This window comes from Montipora capricornis, chromosome 6, assembly GCF_036669925.1.
Source record: "Montipora capricornis isolate CH-2021 chromosome 6, ASM3666992v2, whole genome shotgun sequence".
NCBI lineage: Eukaryota > Metazoa > Cnidaria > Anthozoa > Scleractinia > Acroporidae > Montipora > Montipora capricornis.
Genome location: NC_090888.1, coordinates 4421637 through 4433271, shown reverse-complemented (window position 1 = coordinate 4433271; position 11635 = coordinate 4421637). Strand labels below are relative to the sequence as shown.

At 38.3% G+C, this 11635-nt stretch overlaps 1 protein-coding gene across 2 annotated transcripts in view; it reads left to right on the top strand.

The window, feature by feature from the left end:
* LOC138051244 (cellular tumor antigen p53-like) overlaps positions 1 to 11635 on the top strand; it is a 21200-nt gene continuing 9565 nt past the window's right edge. Inside the window, exons 1-8 of one of the 2 annotated variants that reach the window (XM_068897407.1) lie at positions 1 to 105; positions 2323 to 2455; positions 4747 to 4808; positions 5929 to 5972; positions 7162 to 7510; positions 9060 to 9173; positions 9812 to 9922; positions 10299 to 10404. In XM_068897407.1, coding sequence (XP_068753508.1) covers positions 2337 to 2455; positions 4747 to 4808; positions 5929 to 5972; positions 7162 to 7510; positions 9060 to 9173; positions 9812 to 9922; positions 10299 to 10404 — 905 coding nt within the window. In that variant the 5' untranslated portion in view covers positions 1 to 105; positions 2323 to 2336. Of the gene's footprint in view, positions 106 to 2322; positions 2456 to 3037; positions 3080 to 4746; positions 4809 to 5928; positions 5973 to 7161; positions 7511 to 9059; positions 9174 to 9811; positions 9923 to 10298; positions 10405 to 11635 lie in introns of those variants that run through there. The other variant, XM_068897408.1, reaches the window with a different exon arrangement.

The window sequence follows — 11635 nt, the reverse complement described above, 5'->3', positions numbered from 1 at the left end:
TATTCTCATGTGCTTATACCGCAACTTGTTGAGCGCGTGGTCGAACAAAGTCGTTGGCGTGAGCTGTGTTTAGCCGCTGTAAGAACTTGTTTTGCTATTGTTAAGGTGAGTAATACCATTAGAACTAAATATGGTAATCTTTTCTTGGGATTAATCAATGAATTCAGCGATTGTCGCCTCGAAAACTAGGAATTAAAATGCTTCGGATGCAGTATTCCATTTCCGATGACAGAATGTGTGATCGAGATCAACAAATATTTTCCCGTTAAATCTCTTATTCACTTCAGTGTCTTGGCTACAGAGATTACTCATTTATTGGAGAAAGAGTTAAAGTACACTTCGTAATGATATTATGTGCTTTGCATGTGAGATATTGTCATATGCGGTGCTACACCGCTAGGTTGCAGATCGATATATTTTGTTTTGGTTTGTTTTGTTTACATCGGAAGTCAAGCTAATTCGAGACTAAATGGAACGATTTACGTTCTGCATTCAAGCTTATTTTGTCTTTTTACTTAAAGTTATCAGTATTTACAAGTGACTTTTGTTCCCCGAATTCCTGACATAATTCATTTGCCTGAAATTTAAATGGCACTTACACTTTGACAGTAACAAAATAAAGCATGAACCCGATAATTTGATGGCACCCAAATATCAAAATAATCAACCGGAACTATACAAGGGGGCTTAAATAAAGAGTACTGAAAATATATCTTGTTTCAAACAAAAAATCTCAATTCTTGTAGGAATTACGTAGAGTTTTTCTTCTTATTGATTAAAGTCAGCAATCCAGGTGATATAATTCAGTATGCGTTCTTACATCGTGACTGGATCATAAGCATTTTTCTCTTCTTGTAAGACAATAGTCACCTTGATTGTGTCACTTGTTTTTTTCTTTTGTTGTATTGTATGGAACAGAATTAATATTTGAATTCTTTTTCAAATCAAGACTATTAAATTTCTTTGTTGTTTTAAGACAGCAACCAGTTAGGGCAGATGTTGAGCACTAATGGAGTGTTATCTATTGAGTGTATTGATTTAAGTGCTATCTTTGTTCCCATATACTAGGTGATCCATCCAAGGATAGGTCTGAAAAAAAACTCTAAACAGGGAGGGAATTGAATCTCTGTTCAAGTGTACCTCTCCTAGTACCGCACAAAATGGAGAAAAAATAAAACCACTTACAATTTTCATGCATTCGCCATTTCCCCCATCCCTTAATTCAACACGTTTTGGGGGGGTTCTCTTCATAAAAAGAATACAAGTTAGTTACTCTTGGGACTGTATAATGCTTCATTGAATTGGATCTCCATTGTTTTAATGCAAATAACCCTCCAAAATGAACTGTATTATGGGATTGTGAAAATAGCAAATCCAGCGCCAAGCTGAACTTAGCCCTCATGAAAGTGAATGTATTTGTTGGTTGTGTAATCTTTAAAAAATACATAATATAGGATCTCCAGTTGTTGCAAATATGTGTGAAATTTTATCAGATAAATGATCATATTTTTAGATCAAATCAGTAATGTATAATGTAATACATATCTTTGACTCATATTGAGTCCAAGATATGTATTACATAATTTACAAGCAGAGGGTTTGTAAATTAATGTGATACAGATCTTACACGAATATTGTTTAAGACAATATTGTATAAGATGTCACCATTTAAGTGTTAATGTACCCAAGGTATTTTTAGTGATTCAAGATACTTCAACAGGGAAAATTGAAAGAAATGTTTTTATTTGTAAATGAAGAGAAATCTGTATCAGATATACAGATAATGATTAAGAGAACTTTTTTTTTCTGTTTTCCCATCATGAATTATTAAAAAGTTGATTAAAAAAAAAATTTTGGATATCAATAGACCATTTTACAGTTGTGTGCTTGGTTACCTGGCCTTTGAATGAAAGTGAGGTTGGAGTTGACCTTGCTTTGATAGAAACCTCACTGCTTTCGTATGTAAATTTCTACTAATTAGCTTGGGAACAAAATCATTAACATAAGAAAAGCAGTGAGGTTTCTTTCTAAGGAAAGTCAACTCCAGCCTCACTTTCATTCAAAAGCCAGGTAACTAAGCACACAAGGTTCACGTTGACATCTGTCGACAGTGAGATCGTGCTTTGTTGCTTCTCTGGTTGGTGCTTAGCATATAAAAGGATTCTTGCTTTCTGATCTATCTGATTAAAGTGAATCGAAACTTTGTTAATAGCATTCGTTTTGTACTCTTCATACCAGAGCCGCTCCAAATCACACCTAAATTTCAGAAGTCGCACATGATGCAAAATTATGCATGTTACTTCTTTGGTATCTTCTTTTTAGACTTGAAGATAATCATGTCTCAGCAGTCACAAGCTTCTAACAGCTCCGTGGGCGAGCCTATGTTGAGCCAGGAAACATTCAATGAGGTCCTCTCAAATATCAGTCAAATATTCAATCAACAAGATTTACAAGGGTAAAATTACATATTAATGTTTCTGTTTTTTTTTTTTCGCAATATCATCTGAGTGATTAACCCAATGACTCCTCCTGGGCCCCCAGGATACTCCCAGTTGATGATTAAAGTTCTCTGGCTTAGGCCCGGGTCGCACTAGTGGACAAAATTGTTTTTGTTGTGACAAAATTTCAGACAAATATCTGTTTCCGGTAAAATTTATTTTGTTATGTTTAGGGTTGCATTCCTGTCATACACGCATCAATGTGTACAAAAAAAAAACTCTCCTACTCCCGCTAGAAGTGTGTCACGATATCACGCTATATTAAAGGTAAGATGCGGCTTTCGCTTTTGTTGGACTTGCATGCAGGCTAGAATGGCAAATGTGTACAATCTGCACTGTATTGACAGACTTCATAACTTCAATATCCAGCTAGCGTTGTTGGAATACGAGCATCAGATCGGACAGCATAGACGGACCGAACGTTGGTTGACTCAAAGACTTCTTGCTGACCAAAATAATTACTTGTATCTGGAGTCATCCCTCTTAATGGCATATAAAGAGCACTGAAACTCGCATATTGCCTTGAAGGAAGGATCCATCGGCTTCTTAGCCTTCTCAACAAGATGGGCGCCAAATTACAAGTAAACTTGATTTTATCGCGTTTTTCATTTGCTGTTTGCGTCATGAGTGACAGTTTGATGGCTTTTTTTTTTTTTGTGACATTTTGGCGAGGTCCAGAGCTTGGCAATTTTAAGTGCCGGCATCTTTGAACATTTGGTACATTCCGCTCATTTTTGACAATGTCTGACAAATCGGTCGCACTGGAAAAAACTATCTGTTGACAGATTTTTTTGTAAAACAAACAACTTTTTAAACTAGTGCGACCCGGGCCTTAGACAGAGTAAAATCTGTTAAGTATCACTTGCAGGAGTCAATGGGTTTATGGAAGGACATAGTGTTTGAATGGTTAACCCATTCACTCCTCAAGCACACCAGGATACTCTCAGTTGATGAGTAAAATTGTCTGGCATTAGACAGAGTACATGTAAAATCTGTTAAGTATCACTTGCAGGAGTCAATGGGTTTATGGAAGGACATAGTGTTTGACTTGTTTTAAAACCTATTCACTCCTCTGGCTCCTGAGGACACCCCCACTTGAGGAGTAAAATCGTCTGGTGTTACACAAAGTGAACTCTGTTACATGTAAGTCTCACCCTGGTGAATCAGTGGGCTATTAATAGAGGGGATGAAGTTTTTGACTGGTTAATTAATTAACCCATTGACTCCTAAGGTTTCCCAGGATGTCCCCAGTTGAGGATTAAAAATATGTGGCCTTAGACAGAGTAAAATCTGTTAAGTATCACTCCCAGGAGTCAATGAGTTAATTAAAGCCAGTGATGGAAAAGTGTCCTTGTCATTGGTATCTTTGTATCAGTTTTATTGTTATCCTATAGATGTTGATAATGATTAATAATAGGCCATTTCCGAGTTCATGTCTACCTCCTCTTCAAGGTGAGTCTAAGTGCGAAGTTTTTGTTAATTGAAATTAGGTTTCATTCATATGTAAAGTAGAACTCATTACCATCACAAAGACTTCGCAGGTAGACTCGCTTTGAAGAGGAGGCAGACATGAACTTGGAAATGACCTATTGCGTTCGACAAAGAGGAGAACACATTCTAATCTTGGGGTGCCTGTGATCTCATGGTGGTCCTGTGCACACTAGCAAGAGTCTTTATTTGGTGGGCAGGTGGACATGCTATCTTGTTGTGTCCAGAGCCACTTCTTTTTCAATAAACACAGGACTCTAGACGTCACATTTTGGTTGCGCAAAGGATTCTGCCTCTTGTGTTGTTCGATTGGAATTGTTGTGTCACATGTCTACATGTACGAAAGGCAGTTGCTTGTCAGCCTTTTGGCTAAGATGAAGGGCTGTTTTCAGACCATTGCACCTCGGTACTTTTTGTCAGGATCATTACACGGTTAACCCTGTTATCAGTTCTCATAAGGGCGTTCGAGGCCAAATATATTTTTTTGGGTTTTTCTCTCTTTTAAGAATTTTTGAAAGAATTTGTTGAACCTTTTTATTGGCATTGTGCCTTGACCTGCACTTTTGTGCTTTCAGTATTCTTACTCGACACGATATTTGCTGTCAACATCATCTAATCGGCAGTTTTTGCCTTCAACCCACTGCAAAACCTTTTGTTTACACAAGCATCGAACAGAAGACAAATTTATCAAAACCTTTCTTTGCCAGCCTTTTGTCCATATGCAGTGCCCTGAAATTTGTGCACTATTTATGTTTTTTAGAATACAAACTGATTATCAGATGGCTCCCATATCTCTACAAATGGCAGATGAAAGTGTTCATGGTAGGTGTTATAGAAAAAAAATCTTTGATCATTGTTAATACAACCAGTATTAATGGAGGGTAGGGAAGTAGTGGTGCTGTGAAGGTAGTATCAGAACCCCGGGGTGTCAATCTCCTCAGCGGCAAGGGGTCACCATGGCAACCAAGATGTAGTCCTTACAATAAAACTAAAAAACTGCATGTTATAGACATTTACAAGCTCAAAAATTGCCCTACTTCCAATACAGAGAAAATGAGGATGTCTTAGCAGGCTTAGTCATGACTGAACTACTAATTTTCGGATTTGTAACAATAATAATTATTACCAGTATTTATTGTAATATTATTGCTATTTAAAGACAGAAAGTTACCTGACCTGGAATATACCATATTTACCAGTGTATAATAAGTCACCCCCATTTTTGATGGCAAAAAATGGAAATTTCATAATTATTTTCAGGAACTGTTCAGAAATTAAAAAAAATACAGTTAACACAAGGTTCAGTACTAGCCACTTTGGTTGGTTCAGCACTTGTACATTTGGGCATTTTGCCCTTGGGTTTCAAAAAGCCCTGAGGCTCATAAAAAAATAATGGAACATGCAAACCTCAAACTAAAGATTTCGTTGTTCTGAGATAGAAAGGGCTTTAGAGGACAAGCACAACATCACAGAAGCTGGAGAATGGTTGAAAATGACTTGAAAAACGATGTGACTTGCGCATAGTTTAATTGGTTGATGTGTTAAAACTTAGTTCTTTATAACACAACAAACAAAACAAAAATCTCGCCAACCAAACAGTCATGACGAACTATCGAAGAGCACATGTTAGTTAGCCAAGCGTGTAACAAGGAAAAAACAATCATTGCCAACCAGCATTTTCCCTTTGTTGAACGCGAGTGACTATGCATGCATGTAAACACGATATTACGCCAGGTTACTAACATTTGTGTATCACTTGCGTTCTGGTGACCAATGCCTAATTTTCGGTTGCATTGGTGACCAGAAAGGCTCATTTTCGAACCCTGCATCTGTTTGAGCCCTTGTTAAATTAGTTTGATTCGTCTTTTTCCCACAGCATACATTTTAGTTAAAACTTTGTCAGTGTGGCTCTAATTGAATAGATTATTGTCCTTTATTGTAGAAAATTATGAGATGGAATTGGTTTGTGCAACTGTCAGACAAGAGGTAAAATTTCCTTTTCTTTTTGTGATAATAAAATTAAAATTTTGGCAGACTTTTGTTGACTAAATTCTTGGACTATGACTATTGATTTTACAGTGCAACGCGCCTTACCGTGGCCACCTAACAAAGTTTTTTACAAATTATCTGCCAATTAGGGCGTGCAAATTTCAATGACAGTCATGCCTACTTGCAAACTTTGTACGGTTGCTATTTGAACACCCTTGCATGGGTTGTTGTTGAGTTGACATAATTACACTTAGTTGTCAAATGCAAAAGTTTGTTTTGTGGCCACAGTAAAGCGCGTTGAACTGTAACACAGCATTGGATGAACTTTCAATTATTTTTGTGCAACAAGTGGTGATGTGGTGAACTGTGTAATTAGTAGGGGCTGTTTATCAGCGATCTCTGTTTAAAATTTTTGCCTAGGTAGCTCATGTCCATGATTTTCTATACTCATCAACTGGGAAGTCAGCACTAAATACGGGAGATGCATTTCATTATAAGTCTCTTGTTACGAGCCTAGGAAGGCCCATCAGGCCAGCGCTTATCTCCAGTTTCCGTAGCATGAAGTGACTAGGAGTCTTTCAACTTCCCCCTGGATGGAATGCTAGTCCAACGCAGGTTTACCACCAGCATTTTTGCTGGCACCCATTTATACACCTGGGTGGAGAGAGGAACCGTGAGAGTAAAGTGTCTTGCCCAAGAACACATCCCTAAAAATATGAGACTACAGTGCAATATACAACACAAGATACATGTATGAGAGCTGTTTTTCGAAAGGTACTATATTTTACAGAGAATATCTGTGTGTGGTCTCATCAAAACCTTTGCCCCTAATGAGTACTAGTCTTTTTAGGTTTTGTGTAGCTAATATTTTGCTCATTTCCGAAACCAAAAGGCTCAACTTGGGTAGATGACTGATGTAACAAGTTCTGTAAACGTTTGGAGCCAATTTGGTTATTGCACAATGCCCTTTCTAAGCATACATGTATGTGCACAACAGAAATGGGACCCCCATTCCCTCTTACCAGCAATGTCTTTATTGTACCTTTGCCAAAATTCCACACACACCCTCTCTCTCTCTCTCTCTCTCTCTCTCTCTCTCTCTGCCCACTTGGGAATAACTGGATGTCGGTGACATAATGTTATCCTTGATCAGTTGACTTAGTTTTCATTTTCTTCTTCTCATCAGACGTGTGAATTTCCCCCTTATGTTTCTGATCAAAACTTCATGCAACCAACAAGCAAGCCAGCCGAGGCAGCGTCATTTAAGCGGGAAGCCATAACATGCAAGGAGGAACACATTGAGAATGGCGTGGTGCCTTTACCACCCAAAATGCCAACTCCTCCCCCAGAACAAGCCGTTCCACAACCCCTTATTGTGTCCAATACAGATTTTCCCGGACTGTATGGATTTGATGTTGGCTTTGACCAAGAAAAGAGCCCCCCAACAAAGTCAGCTCATTGGACCTACTCCCCTTATTTGGATAAGCTCTTCTTGAAAATGAGATGTATAATTCCCTTTAGGTTGAAGTTGCAGGGTAAGTTGAGTTCTGTAAAAGTGTGCATAAAACCTTTAATGAAAAATTGCTTGATGTTTTACAATTTTTCGAAGGGCCACAATGGGGCAAATGGAATCTGGATTCCTCGCTGGAGGAATTGTTATTATAACTTTTTTAGCTCTTAACTGGGGTTAATGAGCCCTAAGGGAGCACTTTTTTTTCCCCTCACTTGTCCCTAGTGTACTCTACTCTCCTCACCCTAATGCAATCAAGGCTTGTCCAGTAGTCAAAAGCTCATTGTTTAGGTCAAAGTACTTTCACTTTTACATTGTTAAAGCGGTTGCCAAAGCTTCCAGTAATTTTCCACAACATCACACGATTCTCACCTGTTTTACCTTATGTAAACCCCCATACTATTAGTCAGCCATATTTCAGCTTTGCTCTTCAGGCAAGTTTTTCCCACCCTCCCACCCAACTGGAAGCTTTGTCTCCTTTTATTGCCATGGCTGTGCTTTGTCATGCAAATTCTTTTATTATACTATTCTCATCTATTTTATTTTAGTTTGGGTATTTATGTACATTATATTATTCCACATGTTACTGCCGTGAACTTAAAAAAAAATTAGCTCAATTTAGAAAACTCAACACTAGGTGTGTCCTTTTACATTTCTTACTTACTTATTGGTGGCAGGGAAGTGAACCCTGGGCTGCACTTTACCCCACAGTAGGTGGGACAGCCCTCCTTGGCAATAGGTCCAGATTGCTTACTCCAAGATGGTACAACTCACCATCTGACCTATTCTCCTTCCAGAAGGGCACCCCTCTTCTGGTCCACCCTATGTAACATTCTAACGTAGGGTTGCCTCTAGAGACACCGCTACTCTAGAGGGTCCTCCTAGTGACACCGCTACCCTAGGGGGCATGGGCTCTGCCTTCCCTGCCACCCAAATTTTGCCAAAAGATAGCGATTAACATAATAATTATAATTGATTTAAAAAATAAATAGATAAAAGGAGAATTTGTGTTCCTCCTTTTCTAGTTTCACAAGCCTTGCAAAGGGTGGGGGGGGGGGGGGGGAGGAGTAATCATCATTACCCTCAGTTGCCCATGCCCCTCTCCTGGGCATGCGAATATCCCCCACGGCTTTCCCCCCTTTTTATGGCACTGACCCTTAGGGACTCATTAATTGTAGTTTACTGCCATTTTCATAATTCTGCAGAATCTCAACTTCAACCGCTACATGTGTGTGCCAAACTATGCGTTGGCTTGGAATCTTACTTGTAGTTCACAGCTCCAATGCAATAATATTATTAGGATATCTTTTAAGAGGTTCTTCAGTAAAAAGATTCATACATATTCCTTCGCTTCCCATTAGCATTGAGTTCGAATGTACCGTGGAAACCAAAGAGGCTGCAGTGATTGGTAGGCTACAGTGTATATCATGCATTATTGATTTTGTTTGATTGGTGGAAGCTGAAATGCAGTTTGGCCATTGGTGCTTGAAAATGACATTCCACAGAATTATGAAAGGCACATTAAACTGGAGTATTAAATTTTTGATGTTGATGGTTGTTTTTATCTGTTTCAGTGTTTCCACCTTCCCCAGGCTTCCATGTGAGAGTTGTTGTCATCTACAGACAGCCAGAACATTATCGGGAAATAGTAGAGAGATGTCCCAATCACATTACCAGGCAAAAGGACGGTAAGATAACAGTGACGATATTGTTAGTTCCATACAGAAACCACAGTTGATTGCCTTGGTTGCTGGAAGTTTAATCTGTGGAGTTTTCCAACAAAAATTATTTCAGTTAACATTCACAGGAACCCGTGGGCAGGAGGTTGTCTCTCCCATACAACAGCCCTTTGCATACATCTTTCTATTTTTACAAGTAGAATGCCACGAGTTCTTCATCTCTGCACACACTCTTTAGAAATCAATGGCCAATCAGAATAAAGTACTGTTATTGTCAAACAAAGACAAAAAATAGCAAAAACGATGTTTGCAAATTGAGGTAAATGTGATCGTGAGTCTCATGCTGAATGGTTACATGTAGTTCCAAAAATACAAGAAAGAGACACACAAACTAAGGCTGTCGTCTAAGGATATAATATTATTATTGCATAGGGAGGCTCCTAGTCATGGACTCTTGACATTCATCTTTCTTGCATTGATTGGCTTTAAAATCGGCTAAAATAAAGAATTGTTTTTCTTTTCAATACTGGCCCATCAGCTTTCAGTTAATTTTAAAGTAATATTATGCTGATCCACGTTTCCTCTATTTTTGTTGTTGTTGTTGATGTTGTTGTACAACTTCTCACAGCTTCCCTCGCCTTTTCCAGGCCACCCTGCGCCGAAGCATTTGCTGCGATGTGAAAACCCACAAACTGTTTATATGACCTGTCCAGAGACAGGAAGACATAGTTTGAGATTCCCTTTAGGGATACCTCAAGGTTGGTATGATGTGTAGAAAATTGTTAAAAGTTACATGTATGTTTTAATTTTTAATTCAACTGTGAAAATACTAAATTTTCATCTGAATTAAACTGCATCAACATGTCAAGTTTATTGGAAACTACATCAGGAACTCTGACAAATACATGTAGCATAAGTAGTGATGCAATGACTTTGTCTTGCTGCTGTTAACATTGCTGTGTGCACAGATTAATTTTGACAGACCTACATTTATAAATAGGTATAATAAATAATAATTGTTTTATGAAAAAAACTAAGCGTTGGGCGTTGGCTTGATTAAATAAACTTTGAGGTGAAAATTAAAATTCTTTTCCTTATGTGTCTTTACTATTTTTGTCAACTTTTTCGTTTTAGCTGGAAGTGACTTTTTGACAGAAATGTTCCAGTTCATGTGTTTCAGTTCGTGTCCTGGTGGTTTGAACAGGCGACCCATCCTGGTGATTTTTACTCTAGAATATGGGTAAGAGCCTGCATTTGCAAATTAACAGGTTTTTCTTGTCAATGATAATGATAGTGATAATGATAATGATAATGATAATGATCATAATGATTTTATAATAATAACAAGATGGCTATAAGGGCATATCTGTGGGATGCACAAACAGTTAACACAAATTGTCCAGTTGCAGCTAACTACAGGTATAAACTTCGGAAAATGGCAAGAGATTACCAGAAAGAGAAATCTGTTATTCAACTTGAAGTTGTTTGTTGTAAAAACAGAAATGTGTGTTATTTTCCAGCTGGGAGGGCCGTATAGCGAAAAACTGTGACTGAGGTCTTGAAAATGCTGCTCAGACCGAGGTCACAGTTTTTGGCTATAATGGACCGACCCTTAGCTGGTAAATAACTTTTTTGGGGTATGCACATTTGCGACAACAATGAAGAAATGCAAAATTAAAAAAAAAAGGAACAGGCCCGAATCGTTACGGTGGCTGCCTACAGCATCCCACGGAATAATGGATTATATTTTACAAGGGAAAGCGCATTATCCAAACGCTTATTATACAAATGGGCCTTAAATCTATCCAAATCAAGGCCATTTGGAGCAAATCAGCTGGAACATTGCGGTTTTTGATAACAGGCGGGAAACTGCTGTATCCAGCAGAAAACCTCTTGGCCTGGTGCAGAGAAGCAACAAACGCAAGCTGCATAATTATTATAACAGGACTTGAAATTAACGAAAAAATCCAGTCGCAATTTTGCGACAAGATGCGAAAATTGAGTCACAATTTCGCAAAATTTCGTTGCAAAATCGTCACGCTGAATTGTGTTGTCAGCGGTGTAGCAAAACAAAATATGAGCCCACAATACTTGCGTTGAAAGAATCCGCTGAAAATGGCGAATGATATGGAAGGAATAGAGTTGTGCACGTAACGTCGCAGCAAAATGACGCTACAATTATGCTATCATCAGACTGAAAGAAAACTCAGGACGAGAAACAAAATAATTTTGTCATTTCTTCATTTATTTTAGTAAAAAAAGCAGTAAAGTGGCAACTTCTAACCCTTTTGTTTCGAAAGAGCAAAGATGAAAACAAGTTGCAAATTTGCAACTTCACCAGATATTTTAGTTGGAAAGGGAAAAAATTCAGTTGCTAATGCGACTGTATTGGTCGCAATTTCAAGCCCTGATATACCGCAGAGTCCAAGAATCAATCCCAGGTGTAATTGGTGGATGGCTCGGTGCCCTCC